This window comes from Mus caroli, unplaced genomic scaffold (genome assembly GCF_978045245.1).
Source record: "Mus caroli unplaced genomic scaffold, Mus_caroli_1 scaffold_8, whole genome shotgun sequence".
Taxonomy (NCBI): domain Eukaryota; kingdom Metazoa; phylum Chordata; class Mammalia; order Rodentia; family Muridae; genus Mus; species Mus caroli.
The window spans coordinates 43672269-43691315 of NW_028227263.1; the positions used below are offsets into that span (position 1 = coordinate 43672269).

Below are 19047 nucleotides of genomic sequence, written 5' to 3' on the forward strand. Positions count from 1 at the left end.
TCCGGCAAGAACACACTCGGACAACCGGAATCTTCTGCAACAAAAAGCTTTATTGCTTCTTCAGGAGGGAAGACCCAGACCCCGGAAAATGGCGTTGTTTATATAGCCCTCAGCCATGGCGTTTCAGCACCTGATGTGGCATGTCAGCTCCTGATTCGTTGCTTGCCCATCACCCCATTACTACGCCCCGAGATGGGCAGTGACTAGGCGTGAGTTCACTCTCGCACCTGCGTACAAGGCTTGTTTACTAGTTAGGCACAGGGGAGGCCAGTGCCATCTTATAATGGTGATTGCCTGTGGCATGGCTCTCCACATGCTATCATTGTGTAGCTTGGTGTCTTTGTGGGACTTCTAACAGTAGGAGTGGGGTTGCCTCTGACTCTTTGTTCTGCTCTTAGGATCCTTTTTCTCCTACTGGGTTGCTTGGTCCAGTCTTGATATGAGCGTTTGTACATAGTCTTACTGCATCTTGTTCACGTGATACCCCTGGAAAACCTGCTTTTTTCTAAAAGGACATAGGAATGGATATGAGGAAGAAGGGAGATGGGAGTGATAGGGAAGGATACTGCAGTTGGGGTATATTGTATGAGAGAACCATCATTTTAAAAAGGAGAAAAAAAGACTCTGACCTCAGTGTTGGCTTAGTCTTTCCTTCCAGGAAATTGGAAATGTACTTTCTAAAATTGAGGGAGCCAGGATGGCTGGGTCACTGATGCATTAGAACTTGTGGAAAGCATGCCTTAGAGATAGTTCAGCTAGAGGTATGATCTGATTGGCCATTTCTGTAATCTCCCCCAACCAACTTAACTCTCAACAATTATTCCCATCCCAGGGGTGGAGCTGAACACAGAGAAGTTTCCCTGTGACTCAAATGCCATTTTCCCAAGAGTCCGGCTACATTTTCTTAAATCAGAATAAAATGATATCTTAACTGAAGAAGGTACTGTGGGAAGGATGTGGTACAGCAGACTTGACTAACACCACAGCCAAGGTGAGTAGCCAGGGCTCACAACTGAGCTTTCCTCTATTTGTAGAGTGCCAAGAGAATCCTTTTCCTCCCTTTCCCACCAAAGACTCAAGGAAAAGAAAATACCAAAATGTAGAGGCTAAACAGAATAGAGTCCCTGGTATTCGATTTAAAAAGAGCCCAGAAATTGTAACTAAGTTCTAAAACAAGAAGTCTATAAGGTTGATCCATAAAAAGTGATGCTTAAAGGAACCCCTTAAGACCTGTCTAGACTGAATTTTTTTTTAGTTTAAATATTCCTGCTTGGTAGTAAACCAACATGTCCCCCCAGATCATCAAGGAAATTGTCCATTTGTTCATCAAAATGACTGAATTTCTAGTATGTATGTTATGTATTAGACAAAGTTCCATGGAAAAGCAGATCTGGGGGAAGGACAAGAAATTGGCCCCTGCAGTAGTGAGGATTTGTGTGTGAATTATTCAGGACAGGCTGGAGACTCAGAGAAGAGCTGGTGTGTACTCTGCATCTCAAGGCCAGCTAGAACAGAATCCCTGTCTCCTAGGAAAGCCTCATTTACCCTCTACTCTGTTTAAATGAGGCCAGACACAGGTCAGAGAGTGATAATCTTTCTTCAATGCCTAATAATTCAAAAGTTAATTGTTTATATAAAAACATTTATTCAAAGAAATGTTTAGAACACCATTTTGCCAAAAACTGTACTATAATTTAGCAAATTAGCACAAAAAAATAATGTTTCCACACACTGGAATTGAGCTCAATCAAAGAGGAGCAGACTTCCAGTTTTGGTAATTGTCAAACTTGTTGAGACCAGAAACTGCTGTGTTAAGTGGTATGTGGCACTTTCATGGGCATGGATTAGTAATAGGAAGAAAAAAAAGTCTTGGGAGTTAGTGCAGGAAAAAATAAGGTAAAGAAATCTTAAATTCAAAGAATTAAAGTAAGAGCAACGTAAAGAGATGAAAAAGAAAGATTAATGATTGATTGGCTGACTGACTGATTGACTGATTGATTAATTGATTGACTGATTGATTGATTGATTGATTGATTTTTAGGAACAGTATATTTACAATCACCAAATGCCAGAATTCAAGTGACAGACAATCTGGCTTGTGCCTCTGTGTTTTATAAAAAAGAAGAATGGGGACAAGGAGGAGGAAATGTGGCTTGGATTGAGCACACCCTGGGAAGTAGTACAGCTTAGTAAAAAGGGGGGTTAAGGGTAAGGTCATTTAATACCAAACAGCACCAAAATTGAGCATTTCCTTCACCTCAATAGGCATTTGATTCTGTAAATAGTGGTAGCACTGTTGAATTCATTTTTTGCTCAGAACTGAATAAATTCTTAAAATACCCTGTAGATAGCCAGCATAATATAATAATACACCAGAGTGGCTGAAGCCCAAAACCTTTCCACTAATTCTCTCCATTTAAAAAGTGTTAAAAATTACTTTCACATACTTAAAGCTGTGTGTTACTGTTACTTCAACAAGTGAAAGACATACGTAGTTAAAGTTATCTCCCATATTCCAATTCCAGAGGCTTCTACTCAAATGTTGATACCATGTTCCAGCTTAAGCACTGGCAGACAAATAGAGAAAGTGATAATGAAACTCGGTTTACAAGAAGAGTCCAATTTAAAGGTGGTGATTTATGAGAATTAGTGGATTGAGACACTTGAGAAGTCTGTAAGGAAAGATAGAGGAAAAGAGGGATAGGGGATGAGGCAAGGGCAAGAACATTTACCAGCCATTTCCCTAACTGGCTATAAGAAAAATAAGAGTTTAACCTATATCCTTTGGACTCAATTATGGGAAGAAAAGCACAGATGGAAGGCACAATGAGCTAAGAAAACAAATCAATGAAAAGATATTCAATGGACCTAACTCTGGGGAGATTGTCTGAAGGTACAGTATGTCACATACATCTTTTGGTAACTGCATCAGGCTTCTTAAAATAGGACACAGATAAAATATTTGAGAATCATAGCTAGCATAATAATCATCCATCTTTATGAAATTTAGCTATAACTTTATTGGAGATTTCTTCTCTATGCAAACAAATGTAAATCTAACATATTATGTCCATGCCATGGGTACAATGCATGATTTCCTGAGATAGGGTTCCAATCCCTTCTTCAAACCCACCATCAGTTCTACTACCTGATGCCTGAATGAGCACAATTTACCTTTCACTTGCTTTTCTTTCATCTAAGACTTGACCAACATTTCATTATTCATTCACTCAAATAAATATTGACTGTGGCTTTACTGTGTACCAGGAACTGCACTAGGTAAGAGTTAACAGTTAACAGACAAAACCTTATGGTTGACACATCCATGGAATTAATAATCTCGTAAAATAGACAGAAAATCATCAAGGAAAGAAGTAATCATGAAATGTAAAAATCAATTTAGTGGCTTGCAGGAAAATAAGGATGTGTGCTGTGAGGATAATGAAGGGATATAGGTCAGGGCATCATTGAGATGAGTCACCCAAATGGCTCTTTGAGAAAAATGTTTCCTATCTAAAGGAATGAGGAGCTCAGCCATGTGAAAAATCAAGGGAAGAATACAGACAGAACACAAAATCCCCAAAATAAATAGCACAGACTTTTTTTAGAAACCTAAATATAATCTGCTTGGCTAAAGAATACTGAACAGGACAAAGTCTACCCTTCAATGAATGAAAAGTTGGAAACATGCTTCATCAGAAGACTACAAAGCCATATCACAAGCATCCAACTAGACTGCACAGGGAACTACTGAAAGAGTTCTAAAAGAGGAGAAACATGAAGAAGTCACATGCCTGAACATCAATTATCATCTACAATGTAGGAAGGGCAGCCCCCTAAAGTCTACATTTCACAACAGCTGTAGGGATTAAATGAGTCACAACTAATGAAAGCCTTGAGAATCCCAATGTGTTAGTAACACAATAATCATAGATACGATGTTTGTAGCATTTCCTTCTGCAGACTAATGATTAAGTACAGGATAGGCCACGAGAGACAGTACTGGATTTGGAATCAGACTTACATGGATTCATACTCCAAGACAACAATACATGGGCCATCCATCAGAACTAGGCTACTTAAAGCTCTCGGCAGCTGAACTTCTCATGTGTACAATGGGTGGGGAAATGTGGTCAAAGTCTCTTGATTCTTTGTCTAAATAAACTTGGTCCAAAATGTTAAGTATGAATAATAGTTTTTTTGCATATGTCAAAATGTGTCATAAAAAGCCAAGGACAAGATGAACACATGAGCTTTGGAATAACTCAGTTTTAAAAGTGCAAAATTATGGAAAAAGAACAGTAATTTCTCATGCAGTCAGATTCTTTATACTGTTCCTTGAATGCTATAAAGATAAATGTCCTTTATTCCTTCTTCCTGGTTTAACTTTCCTTATCACTTACCAATGGGGATTCTCATTTCCTTCTAGGCACAGGGATATAATAGGTCCTCAATTTGGACAAAAAGTAGACACGGGTAAGACTAGTAGAGCCCCTACTCTTGATACTGCTTCATAGTATATGGATGATCAGTCCACCAGCTCAGACTGAATGCCCACACTAATGATAAGAAGCTTCTCAATGAGCAAAATGAAATTCACAATTCCCACTGCCCAGACTTGTGTTTGAAAGAAGCCAGTAAAGCCACCTATACTTTTCATGAAGATATGAGAAAAGTATAAGCAAGACATCATCATGCTAAGTAGACTATAACATAGAGAGTCTGCACTGATTTTGTTATCAATATTATCCCTTTATACATTAAAAAAATGGTGAACAAGAGTCACAGAGGTACTTAAATCATTTAGTTCTATTTTTACAATAACTTTGATTTTTTTTAGTTTTGCATGTATAGAATTTAGTGCTGAACATGAAGAGAAAATATTTATCACAAAGAAGTTACTGGAGTTTGGAGAAGTAATGAATGTATCCATTTGTACATGGTTTACATGTTTTGGATGCTTTGTAAACATTTTCCCATGTTTTAATTGTTTTTCAACAGGTTGTAATGGCCTTGTGTGTAGTTAAAACAAGAGTCATTATCTGGTCCTATGTGAAATGGAATTGATGGTATTTTCTGTATCATTTTCCTGAGGCTGTTTCTGGGGAGCCACACATTTGAATGCAGACAGCTTTCCTGATCACTCGATTCCTTGTGCACCTGATTTTTGCTCTAAACGGAATTACCGCCACATTATATTTTATTTATTCTTCAGATTTTAGTCTTGTAACTTAAAGTGCTTCACATGATGGTGTTAAAGCTACTTGTCCCTTTACTGGGGGTTGGGGATTGTTAAAAGATGGGGAATGAAGAATGCCACTGGGTCATTGTTAATCTGTCCCCTGGTGAGAGCTGTACTGATAGCCCCTTTCCAGGATGCTATTCTGATGTTTCCTACATGCGGTGAGCAGAACCAACTTCTTATCTGAATAAAGAATCTATTAAAAAAAAAAACAGTGAATTAATGAAACTTGATTGTAAAGACTTTTGACTCAATGCTATGTCACTCTCTCCTCTCTAGATATGTTCAGTATCTGTCCAGAATGAGGACATCACATCTCCTGGGAATGGTTGGCTCTCTGCAAGAATGATCTCCTCAAAGGCTTTTGTCAATATCACCTTCTTCCAGCCACAGTCTTTCCTGATGACTGGCATACCAGGACTAGAGTTTGCCCATGGCTGGATCTCCATCCCATTCTCTTCCATGTACACTGTGGCACTCACTGGAAACTGCCTCATCCTCCTGGCTGTGAGGAGGACCCATAGCCTACACCAGCCCATGTACTACTTTCTGTCCATGCTAGCCCTAAGTGATGTGGGTCTCAGCTTTTCCACATTGCCCTCAACCCTGGCTGTGCTCTGGTTTGACTATCGTTTCATCGACTTCAATGCCTGTCTGATCCAAATGTTCTTTCTTCATTTCTTCTCTGTGGTAGAGTCCTCAGTGCTCTTGGCCATGTCATTTGACCGCTTTGTGGCTATCTCCAACCCACTGCGCTATGCATCTGTCCTCACTAACAATGTCATCATCAGGATCGGGGTGGCCATTACAACCCGAGCTACTTTGTCCCTCTTACCATTGCCCTTCTTGCTTAAGCGACTGAACTACTGCCCTGGCAAGATCCTCCTGTCTCACTCATTCTGTTTCCATGCTGATGTCATGAAGCTGGCCTGTGCTGACATTACTGTCAACATTCTATATGGACTCTATGTGGTTCTGTCCACAGTGGGTATAGACTCCTTGCTTATTGTCATGTCCTATTCCTTGATTCTTCACACAGTCATGGGGCTAGCCTCTCCCAGGGAGCGTGTCCGGACCCTCAACACATGTGTTTCCCATATCTTGGCTGTCCTGGTCTTCTACATTCCAGTCATAGGTGTGTCCATGATCCATCGTTTTGGAAAGCACCTGCCTCACATTGTTCATGCCCTGGTTGCGTATGTGTATCTTGTGGTGCCTCCTGTGCTCAACCCCATCATCTACAGTGTCAAGTCCAAGCCCATCAGGGGAGCCATGTTCAGAGTGCTAAGTAGGAAAGGCTAAGTCTAATGAAGTTTAAACATATCACAAATTGTATGAAATATAAAATATGCTATAGCAAGCACTAAAAAAATTCTAGTTGTGAAAAAACCATTTTCCTAATTCCTGTTACAAATCTGTTTATTGTTTACTGTGTAAAGATGCAATTGTATGGATTAGGCACTGATAAGTATATGAAATGTTTTCTTTTGTTTCCATAATTTCACACTTACTACCAGGAAAAAGGCATGTGAGACAACCACACTGTAGACCAAAAAGATTCATAATAAATCTCCGTGAAAGAGATTACTAGAAAATATGAATCAATAGTTGACAGAACATACCTGAAAAGGGAATAATTTATTTCATCTAAAAATCAATTTTTCTATCTTATGCAGAAATTTAGGGAGATAAAGAAAAATAGAACTATATGAAAAAAGGTTGCACTTTTATTTAAATACATTCATGGGAAAGAAAACACTACTTCACTCCATATTCTACCACTGATTTATACATGTGATTTTAAGTATACATATACATATGTGTGTACATATATATATATAATATAGATGACACTATAAATTATATATGATAGAACTATTGCAGTGTTTGAAATAAGAATGGAGATAATGAAGCCAGTTTGTACATGACTTCACATAATATTCTAAGTTTATTTATACCTAGTAAATAAAGATTATTTATTTTTAAAATATTTTGTTAGATATTTTATTATGCAATAGCTTATAGTATTAACTACAGATTGGAGTTATCTTAAGTACATGTGCCAGAATGAAGTGACATGAAATGTCTACTGAAACCTAAAGTACTAACTCTGTACCTAAAAAAAAAAAAAAAATGAATTGGCCAGTGTAGTTAATCCATTCATCAAGCATTATATATGAATGACTCCAAAGGGACTGCAAATATAAAGCATACAGATAGTGAGAATGAATGAAGGTGCACACCTGTGATTCCAATCTTTAGAGGTGCATGCAAGAGAATCACAATTTAAGGTCATTCTTAACTACATTGTGAGTTTGAGGCCAACATCATAAGAGTCTCTCTCTCAAAAAAAGGAATCATCAAAATGAACACACACAAATGCCCTCTAAACACACACACAGACACCCACACACACACACACACATGCCCTCCAAACACAGATACATACACACAAATGTCCTCCAACCACAGACACAAAATGTCATATAACCACAGACACACACAGATGCACACACACACACAAACTCATCTTATGTCCAAACAAAGGCATATGTGCAAGTTCCCATGAAAAACTTGGAAGAATAAACACCAATGGTTTTTACATTCTTTTGGTTAACAGAATAAAGATCTTTATTATGTTTTAATTTCTTTTACATTTTCAGGATATCTGTGATTTTTGATTACAGTGATCACATTTCACTTTGCAAATAAGATCATGTCTTTCTCTCAACTGCAATGTCAGAGCACTCTTGGGCAACGAATGACTATCCACCCTCCTCCCCTCAGTTCAAAGCGACCCAATCTTGCAGTCAGTACATTTCATACTATTTCCTTTGGCCACCCTCACCTTGGCCTAGTCAATTTTATCATACACACAGTTCTTATATTCTGGAGTATAGTCCAAGAAGTTGAATGTGCAAGTGGGTCTCTGTGCCGTCCATGTCCAAGAAATTCAACCCTGCCCCCTCTTTGCTGCCTGCCTCATACTCACCGGCCACACCCTGGATCTGAATATGACTTTTCAGTGGATGATAATTCCAATCCCCGAACAATCTACTTCTACTATGCTCCTACAATGCCCTGCCCACTCCTGTAAATACCATGGCTAGATAATAGGATTCCTAGGTAGGACTCTCAGCTATATCCATGGTAAGTACATCTTGGAGTCATTATTTCCCTCATTGCAGCACAGCTTAAGGCTCTGGGTATCTGTGGTGCTTGCTTGTGTGTGTGCTCCTCATTTTGTATGCACCCACCTTTTCCCTAGTCTTAATTCCTGGTCAGTCTCATTTAGAATACTCGGTCTCATGTCTCTTCCTTTTGACTCTCTACTCTGTTGACTAGCCCTCTCTTTATACAACAAGCTCCTGAATATTCTCAAATGCTTCTCATAAATCACCCCTCAGATAGCCACGGAATCTGCAGCTAACCACATTGTTTCTCAAGTAAACCTACTTGGGAACACTCCAGTTTCCATTGTGCAGACACTGTAATGATTAGGCTAGGCAGGAGCAATGTTTATTGGAATGATTAAAGCCATGAGTTCTACTGATAGAAAATTACTCAAAACAGCACTAGGTAGGTGGAAATAAATGACCAAATGCCTTCTTTAAAAACAATGTAAGATTCTGGGAATTCACAACTTCGAATTCTGCCAGTCTTTCTAACAAATTCTACATAGCGTGGGATTCAACATGAAAAATCCTCTTTTTTTCTTCTATTTTTATGCTTCTGTAGTCCTATATAATGCACTGATTTCCCATGAAATATCAATTTCCACATTGGTGCAATCAGGATACAAATAAAAAGTTGATAAACTTAAGTAAGTAAAAGTGTCTTCATGGCTATGACAACCATCATAACAATGTGTGTCATCTCACAGTGTAGGCAAGTGTATTTGTTCTGACCTGGGACCCAGAAGAAAAACAATATTTCTTTGGAGATTGTTTCGAATAAGGAATCCAATTCTAACTTCTCAGAAATCCAAAGTCATTGTGAATTCTGATGAGGAAATGAGGTTTTAAATTAGATAATATCATTTTATTATAGTCTGGTGTTTATTTTTCTTTTGTCATTCCTTTGATGAACATTTTGGATGTGTTGCTCCATCTCTAAATGCTGTGAATGATCATCAGTGAAATGAATTGAAATTTGGAAGTAGTGATAAAATTGTGAGTAATAACTTTCAAAACACAAGTCTTGATCTTAATAATTATCTAGAGAAAAAAAAGAATGAGTGTAATATTAGAAAATGGAGATTGCAGGTGTTCTTCTATTCCACGTAGAATTTCCACAGCAAGTTTCATCCTTGAAAGATCTGAGCTATATTTTTATTAAGATTTGTTTTCTTAATACTGTCTTCCAAGATATCATACTAAAGTGTGAGTTACAGAACTTTGAATGGAGGAAGGTTTCATCATGGTTTCCTAGTGATCTGAAGTGTGTGTGGTCACGAGGAAAAGACGAAGAATGCGCTGCCGGATCTCCTTTGTCTTTACTCCATAAACAATGGGGTTGAGCACAGGAGGAACTAGCAGATAGATGTTAGCCATAATGACAGGCAGGAGAGAGTCACGCCTCTTGCTGAAACGGTGCACCATCGACAATCCAATGAAAGGCACATAGAAGATGAAAACAGCACACACATGAGAAACACAAGTGCCAAATGCTTTTGCCTGGGCTTCACGTGTCAAGCCCAACACAGTCTTGAGGATGAGCAAATATGAGAAGGAAATGAGAAGTGAGTCCAAACCAATGGCTGAGATGATGACAATGAGTCCATAGATGATATTGACACGGATGTCAGCACAGGCCAGCTTCATGACATCTTGGTGTAGGCAGTAGGAATGAGAAAGGATGTTGGAACGACAGAAAGGCAACCTTTTGATGAAGACGGGTAAGGGTGCCATTAGTACTGCACCCCGGACCACAGCAGCCATGCCAATCTTGGCAACACGAGGCAATGTCAGCACAGTGGCATGCCGTAGAGGATGGCAAATGGCCACATAGCGGTCAAAGGCCATGGCCAGCAGCACTGTGGACTCCATGCCAGACAAGGAATGGATGGCAAACATCTGTACCAGACAAGCATCAAACTGGATGGTAGTGGAATTGAACCAAAAGATGGCCATCATTTTTGGCATGGATGAGGTGGAAATGAGGATGTCTAGGCCAGAAAGCATGCAAAGAAAGATATACATGGGCTCATGCAGGCTGTGCTCTGTCCTCACAATGTAGATGATTGTCAAGTTACCTAACACAGCAATAAGGTAGAGGGAACACAAAGGGAAAGCCAGCCAAAACTGAACCTCTTCCAATCCTGGAAGGCCTATTAAGATGAAATATGTGGCACTGGATTCATTGCTATTGAAGCCCACCATACTGAAGGAATCAGGATGTAGCCAGTACCAGGAAGACTGAAGCTGAAATACAAAGACAAGTCGTTGTCATGTCCTCTAGAATTTCAGTGCCATACCACCCTGGATCCTAGTGTCCGATTCTCTAACAAAACTCTAGTTCCATTGCATATCCAAACTCTGAACCTACCCTAAATTTTATCTAGGCATAAATCAAGTACCAGATGAACAATCCACTTAGTTCTACTTGTTAATCCTACCTGTATATTAAGTGAAATAATAAGATAACATTCTCATATTATTAATCATTTAGTTTCTCAAACTAAAAAAAAATTATTTCCTATGCTTAATATTGATTACATTACCATCCAAGTTATTGTCAGATTCTGGAAAATGAAACTATGAATGGAGAAATATTAAATGAAAAAAATTTAATACTGTAATCATGACCATTTCATCAGTTCATCCTAAGGTGATTATCAAGTAAGTCCATCAGTGATAGTAATAACATAAACTGACATTGAAATATAACTTTCTCACTAATCTAATGATCTAATTTAGCCTTAATCATAACTTTAATATCACACAGGAATAGAAGCCATTTCAATATTAATTTAATAACATCTATTTTATTATAATCAAGCCTATTTCAATAAAAACATGACTGTAATTTTATCCTGAACCCTGTGTCTTAACTTCCATTATTTAATCAAGAGTTTACACTTGCCCTGCATAACTTATATCCTCCCCCCGCCCCCAAAAAAAGAGTAACAGTTTCAGTGGATCTTAAACAATGTATGTAGCCTTACAGCCAGCACATCAGCAGTGATTAAGAATTCTGAAGTTGGTCTCCAACTAAAGCTGTACCCTTGCTCAGCCTTCATCAACTCTGCTGTGGTGCACTGCTTTCTTGTGCTTCTCATGGGAGCACTTGTTCAGTGCCTTTAACCATACTTTCATTTCCAGTTATTTCATTTCAATCAACTGTATTCACCTGAAGTCTGAAAATATTAAATGTAAGCTCAAAAAATAAGCAGTGCCCATGCTGTAAATTGCATGTCATTCTGGCTGGGTTAATAAAATATTGAGGCATCTGACTCTGCCCTGCCTGGGATATAAATCATCCTTTTACTTAGTCTACTGATAGCGCCCTGATAGTACCCAGTAGCTTCTTTAGTCAGCAGATCTACTGTCAGAGCATTATGGTTGAAGGAATGCTTATTTTATTTAATAATGCTCCCAAAGCACAATATTTTTCAACTCATTTCAATCCATGGTTGGTTAAATGTACAGATGCTGGTTTGAAGTATGTGTATATACAGGTTTGTGGGTGTATGAATTCATAAATATACATACAAATATGTATTTGGCCCTATGAGAACTGGGATGGGGCTTTCATAGGTTACCTGAAAGAAACCTGGTATAAGGCAGAGCTAATGACTTGGCTCCGACATAGTTAGATCATTCACTGATTCAGGAAAAACAAGAGGCTTTGTTCCACCACTGAGCTCTCAGCCAGAGGTGGCCTCCAGAAGACAAGGAGATCAGTGGAAGAACACAGGGAGCACATACTTTAGAAAAGAGGAAATAGAGCTTGGTTCCATCTGATAGAAGGAAAAAGTTTAAAGCAGAGAATTGTAGTTAATCTACAACTTCAGGCACAGAGGTGAGATCAATACCTCACACTCTTCTGAGGTGTATTTGTAGTGACACAGATCCCTGCTTCTTAAAACCATTCCTACTCCTGTCTGATGCTCCTCATCTCTCTCTAATCATCAGTGTCTGTGGTTGCTCTCAGATTCCAATATCCTACCTAGCCCTTACATGTTTCCTGCAACAGGTGCTCACAACGCAGCTGCCATGTCTTGGCTGTGATAAGGTGGAAAGAAGATATGCAAATGTAAACTCTTCATTAGATAGCTTGGGAAATGAAAATTCAGACTTAGAGTTTAGGATATAATTACCAACATGTTTGATTCAAATCGGATTCATCACAATAGAATGGATGCTATTAAGTTAATATTGAGATGGCTTCTATGTGCTAGATAATGTTAAAGTTAGGTTTAAGGCTAAAATTAGATCATTAAATTAGTGATCATGTTAGGTTTCAATGTCAGTTGAATGCCAGTTTCATCCCAGACCATCTCAATCTCTTTAATAGTAAATCTATGTTTCTGTCTATAAACTTTTGACTCCCAAATGTACTTATTGATGTCTGGGTTCTCTGTAGATGCCCATATGTATAATTCTGAAAGAGACAACATGGCTGTCTGTCAAGCATATTAAAGCTTCTTCTCCAAAGACAAAAATCTCACAGAATCATTGTCGAATAAACACTGAACTTAGGAACCAGTCCTATATTCAGATCCCAGTTGTAAACAGTGTTAACCAGAGTATTATTTACTATTTCTAAGCTTCAGTCTCCTCATATCCAAAATATTATTGATACCTCTCCTGCCTAATGTGAGGAATAAATTAGATGATAAACAAAAAGTGTCCAAACCACCATTGCATACACTAGCAAGCATTTGCTGAAAGGACCCTGATATAGCTGTCTCTTGTGAGACTAGGCCAGGGCCTAGCAAACACATAAGTGGATGCTCACAGTCAACTATTGGATGGATCACAGGGCCCCCAATGGAGGAGGCTAGAGAAAATACCCAAGGAGCTAAAGGGATCTGCAACCCTGTACCCCGGAGCTCTTGACTCTAGTTGCATATGTATCAAAAGATGGCCTAATAGGCCATCACTGGAAAGAGAGACCCATTGGACATGCAAACTTTATATGCCACAGTACAGGGGAACGCCAGGGCCAAAAAGTGGGAGTGGGTGGGTAGGGGAGTTGGGGGGAGGGTATGGGGGACTTTTGGGATAGCATTGGAAATGTAATTGAGGAAAATATGTAATAAAAAAAAATTTTTAAAAAAGTGTTCAAACAATGAATGCCTCACATACATTGAGTACAAATATTATAATGTTCTTTTCTCCCTTGATGCTGATCACCAGGCACACAAGAGAAATACCATGATGCTGCCCATCATGCTCCAGTGTAAGCTTCCTTATCTGCACAATACCAATACTGACCAGATTAAATCAGGCCATTGCCTGCAGTAAAATACCCAGGTAAGGGTTGGAGGTGTGGTTCAGCTGATAGAGCCCTTGCCTAGCATGTAGGAAAGCCTGGATTTGATCCCACATGTATTCTTCATGCCCTCTCAGTTATTTTCTCTCTCTTATGTTACTTTTCCTAAACTCCTTTCCCTGGGGTATAATCAACCATTTCCTGTTCTGAGTTCCCAAATAACTTTGTCTGGTCTCATTCCATGCAGTTACTCTTCTGATGATAAGAACCACTTATCTTTTTCCCTAAATCACAAATTCCTTAATATCAAGGACACTAGTCAATTTATTAATTAAGAGCACATAGCATTGAAAAATGAGTGAAAACATATAAAATGAGGTTTTCTTTTATCCAGTTGACTTTAATCGTCACTCAACATCTTTATGTGCTCATTCTATGCACTTACCCACACACATATGTGTGGCTATGCTCACCTTCTCACACTGGTAAGAATGAGCACTGGCCTACAGGTGCCAGAGAAAACAGAAAAGAGTCAGCTGGTCTGGGAGGGAGGTACCACGGAAGCACAGATGAGATCTAGACCTCAGAATCTGTGCAGATGGGAATTGAGGGAAAGGAAAAGGACCCAGAGAGCCCAGATGTTACCCTTTCAGACTGCACAGCCTTCACAAATGCCAGTCTCCTACAGTTCTCCAAAAGACAGCAGAAAGAAACAACAACTCCCAGGAGGCCTTGTGGACTGAGCACCAGTTCATAATTAGAGCCATTTGCACTCATCCAAGAGAGGTTTTGGAGTTTCCAAGCAAGTTGGAACTAACTCATTGTTTTGAAAATGAAACAAAACCAAGGAAAAATAAATTAAGAAAGATGCTTTTTTTCTTTCTCTTTATTTTGCTTTATTTTTAGAAAGCCCACACACTATTGTAGCCCAAAGGAGCAACTCTGCTCTCAACTTCCCCTAAAACGTCAAGCTAGCTTAGGGAGTCCTGAGGAGGTTTCTCTGGGAACTGTTCAGGCATCTTGGCCTTTTCTCAGAAATCAGAGCCCAGAGACTTTGGGGTCTCAGTCTTCCTCCTGCACTTCAAAGCACTCCCTCCAATACCAGCTCAACCCTTCTCGCCAGCCCAGTTTTAACTTGCTCGAAAGCCCACATTTTTTTACCATAACTGCTGCCATGAAAAAGTTGGCAGAAAGGAAAACTAGGTCTATGTGCCCTCTCTTCTGACCCAAGAGCAATGAAGCAATCTCTGAGCCCTGACTTGTTTTGTGACATTAACAGAGCTTACTGAATGCCTACAAAATACCAGACACTGTGTTGCACCAGCATTTATTATCTCTCAGCTGAGAACAGCCCTGCAGGATAGATGCAGTTCTCTAGATCTTTTCCTTGTGACAGGTGAGAGAACTGGGACTCAAAGAGCTTAAATGACATACCTGGGGCTTAACACTCCACAAGTACAGTAGAAACAGCCTGTGCTGCCTCCTATCCTCTCATCTTAGGCTGCCTTAGCTAACAAAATCTGGCTAGAGGTAAGGCAAGATAAGAGTATGATAAATGGGACAGTTGCCCAGGTATAATCTTACAAAAGAGAATAATAAAGAGGATTCTCCTAGATGAGGGTGTGGTCACACTTCTCTTCCAGACTCAGTTCCTCTGGCTATGGAATGGTCATGCCCCACAGTAGAGAAGAAGAGAAGGGCTCTGTTCTATACCATCTACCTCCTAGTCTTATCAGAGCCTTTCACCAACTTGCCAGGCAGGTAGTAATACCATCTGACAGATCGTAATGGAAAGATTAAAGCTTTGAGTGACCAATCTATAGGTTTCCAATATGCCAGGCCTAGCCTGTCCCTCTCACAGTCTCCTCCATAATGGATGTTTTGTAAGAATGATTTCCGTGTTACATCTAAGGAATGCAAAAAAGAGGACCTGAGTCCAGGAACTTCTCTGGGAGTCAGGACCCCTAAGCAGCTCTCCCTACATAGGGGATATGTAAAAAGTGGGAGGGGGCAAGAAGGAATGAGGAATGGAGATTTGTGGTCTTTGTCCTTACCTGGGGGGGGGGGGGGGAAACAGTGCCTCATACACGTGAGAGCCACTGATGCTACCTGCAGCCTTTGCCAGAATAAGTGGAAGAGAATGCTCTTAGAGTAGAACCAAACATAGCTAGGAGCCTCTGACTCTACTTCCAAGCCCAGAGAGGGAAGGTAGACCTGCTGGGCAATACTGGGCCTCCAGCCCAGAGGAACCTGACACTTGATTCTTGAGGAAGCTGACCTTTTCTTAACACTTCATATGAGTATCATCCTCAGAACCATGTTTACCCAAATTACCACCATCCAGTGTGCCCTAAAACCTGCTTAGATTAGCTGAAGCAGGTGTACCTTGAAGGATGTTGGTCATTCTTGTCTTTAATGGCCACAAGAATGCTTGAAAGATGGAGTTACGTTCTCACAGATCAGTCTGATCCCCTAAAGTCACCCCAGAAAGAATACCTAGAGCTCAGGTCTCTACCCACCCCCACTTCCTGTGTAGTTGCTTATCTACTATTTGGCAAAGCCGGAAGTGGGCACTGGTAGCCTGTGAAGCTCACCTGGTTGTGACTGCTGCCTGCAAGTGGGTAGCACCATAAAAGCCTCATGGGAGACTTTGTTCAGTGCATTCACTTTTCTTTTTTTTTTTTTATTTTTTGCATTCACTTTTCATCCGACAGTTATTGCCTGGCTGGCTCCTGCCTGCCCAGCTCAGCAGTAAGCACCAGAGACCCTGAGGTTCAAAGTAAACAAGGCTTCCCAGTGTGCAGAAAGACTGAGACAAGCATGCAGTCATTACAACACGTTGTGATGAGTGTCAGGGCAAGGCTGGGAGCAGCAGCCTTCTGGAAGCAAAGGTAACAACAGTACCTCCCCCAAGGTCTTCAGGCTCAGAGGGCCCCCTAAAGTGATGTTATCAAGTTAAGGTTTGCAGCTGCATTTAGTCCAGAATTTCATGAGGTAAGGAAGCAGCAACACTCAGACAGTTAGAATACCAAGGAATGGGTAAACAGACAATAGCACAACTTTCCTGCCACCCACACATTGGGCTGGTGATGACAAAACGTAAAGACATAGGCAAGAAAGTTTTGAGAAAAGGTAAGTTCACTAAAGATAAGTCAGAGCATTAGGATAGATATCCCATTCCAACAGCAGTCGGGGGAGAAGACAGTTAAGGAGACAACATGCAAGCCCAGCAGCCTGTGATAAGCATAGGCCAGTCATGCACAGACCTAGGTAAACAGCATTTCAGGCTTGGGAGACCACAGGAGGAAACGATCTTAAGGCAAGAAAATGTCTCTGAGTTCATGAGCAGAAAGCTCAAAGTGCCAAAACTGGGAACAATTCAGACCAGGCTAAGGGTCAAGTCATTGGTGCCTGAGGGCTTTGCCATAACTCTGAGAAACATAAACAACAGATTTGGTTGAGAGTCTGCGTGTGTGTGTGTGTGTGTGTGTGTGTGTGTGTGTGTGTGTGTGTGTGTAAGTATATTCTGACAAAGGCAAAGACCCAAAGTGAGAGAAAATAATCCTCACTTAGAAAGCTACAAGGGCTTTAGTGCATCTAAAGGCAAAGGATACAAGGTAAGGGAGTTGGTAGTCTAGACCTTAAGCTACATTTTAACCAAGCTGAACCTCAGTCCTAGGGTTGAGTCAAGATCTGAGTCAAGATCGGAACTAGAACCTTGTCAAGGGGACCAATCTGATTCTCGGTGCAGTGTTGATGGGGCTTTGACTCTACTCAGAGCCTCCCACAAAACCACAACTCTAGTCTAACCTCCTATCCCAGGCTGTGCTTCAACAGTGATAAAACCCAGGCTGCCTTTGTCCATACACTGAAACCCATTCCAGTCCCGATTGACCCAGTCCAACTCCAGCCCAATCTGTTCTTCTTCATTCACCTCTGCTGTTATCCTCCACTAGCCTCTCCATAGTCCCCAGTAAGTCAGTCACTGGGGCAGGGTCCAGGGGAAAGATACCTGAAAAGTACTTTTAGGCAACATTTAACATCCTCACGCCTTTTACCACATTACTCATATTGCCTGTCATTTGGGTGAGAGGCTCACGCCACCAAGCCTACCCAGCACACCTGGTTCTTCATGGCTCGGTTTCTCATGTATCAAGAGGTGTCATGGAAGGTCCTCTGCTACAGATAACCCCAACCCAAAGCATGCCTCCTCCTGTACTCACCTCAGCTGTCCTGAAAGAGCCTGTGTGTCTTTTCCCCCAGTGCCTTTTCCTCCTTCCTGAGGGAGGTCTGGCAGGCTGCAAAAAGCCCAGCCCCTTCAGTCTCCACCTCCTTCTGTGGTCTGCTCAGAGTTCCTTATTCTTGGTCTTCCCAGCTCCCTCTTTCTGCTCCTTCTTGTTGGGAGTACACACTGTTTCTGAGGGTCCATCTGCAGATATGCCCCCACCAGTCTCCTATAATTCTGGTTCCCTTCTAAGCTTCTACATCTTAAAAGGATGAGCCCAGGCTGTGGGGAAGGAGGGACATTGGGTAGATGGTCTCTAGAGTCCTTTGAAAATGGACCTTTGCCAGCTGGAATATTTAGACCAATCCCAAATGTGAAGTTAGAGTGAGAAAAGGCCAGAAGAAACTCAATTCTGTGTCTACAGTATGTATGAGGGTCTTTCACAGTTTCTTCACAAAGCTGTCAAACAGCCAGAAGAAAGACAAAGTAAATCTGTAGAGACCTAGATTGGCAGCCTATCTTCATCCCGACACATTCTTTATCCCCCACATTTTTCTTTTGTAAATGCTGATTGTTGAGCCTGAAACCCAGTGGTCCCATCCTCTAAAGCCCTAAGGACCTCCTTCTCTCTGAACTTCTGGCTCTGAAGGCTAGCTAACATAAAATGTGGATCCCCACAGATAGTGCCTCTGCCTTCTACTCCACAGAGTACTGAAGGTCAGACCAAGGAAAAAGAATGGTTTAACCTTCCCTATACTACCAACCAGCCACATAAGATCAATGTCATCTGCTTTCCCTTAAGAGTAAAAATAGTGAGAAAACATTTACAAAGTTCAATAATAATTTCCAGGTCAAACTAAGTGGCTTACTTGTGAAATAAGTTAAAATTACATTGGTATTTAAACAAATGTGATTTTAGTTGTGTTTCTGCTTTGTTTAAATGTTCAGTGTTACTGTAAGAAGTTTTATGTCAAACACAGTGTACATTGACCCAAGCTATGAAAAATAGACATTAAGGATAGGCCTGGCCCCACATCAAAGCTACTAAGTACAAAGGCTTCTGGTATCTACAGAACTTTCAGCCTTGCTCTCCACCACCACCCTAGAGCCATTGCCACTGCCTCTATTAGCACATAGGCAT

The 19047-nt window shown here is 40.5% G+C and overlaps 2 protein-coding genes across 2 annotated transcripts; one reads left to right on the top strand and one right to left on the bottom strand.

Moving 5' to 3' along the window:
* Nucleotides 1-5587: 5587 nt before the first annotated feature.
* On the top strand, nt 5588-6544 carry LOC110298933 (olfactory receptor 51I2-like). Its single transcript, XM_021168478.1, has one exon. The coding sequence runs from the start codon at nt 5588-5590 to the stop codon at nt 6542-6544; it is 957 nt and encodes a 318-aa protein (XP_021024137.1).
* Nucleotides 6545-7906: 1362 nt separating this feature from the next.
* Or51e1 (olfactory receptor family 51 subfamily E member 1) lies at nt 7907-18040 on the bottom strand. Its single transcript, XM_021168601.3, has 2 exons — nt 17905-18040; nt 7907-10665 (listed from the first exon to the last, which is right to left on the bottom strand). The coding sequence occupies exon 2, from the start codon at nt 10621-10623 to the stop codon at nt 9670-9672; it is 954 nt and encodes a 317-aa protein (XP_021024260.1). The 5' UTR covers nt 10624-10665; nt 17905-18040; the 3' UTR covers nt 7907-9669.
* Nucleotides 18041-19047: the final 1007 nt, after the last annotated feature.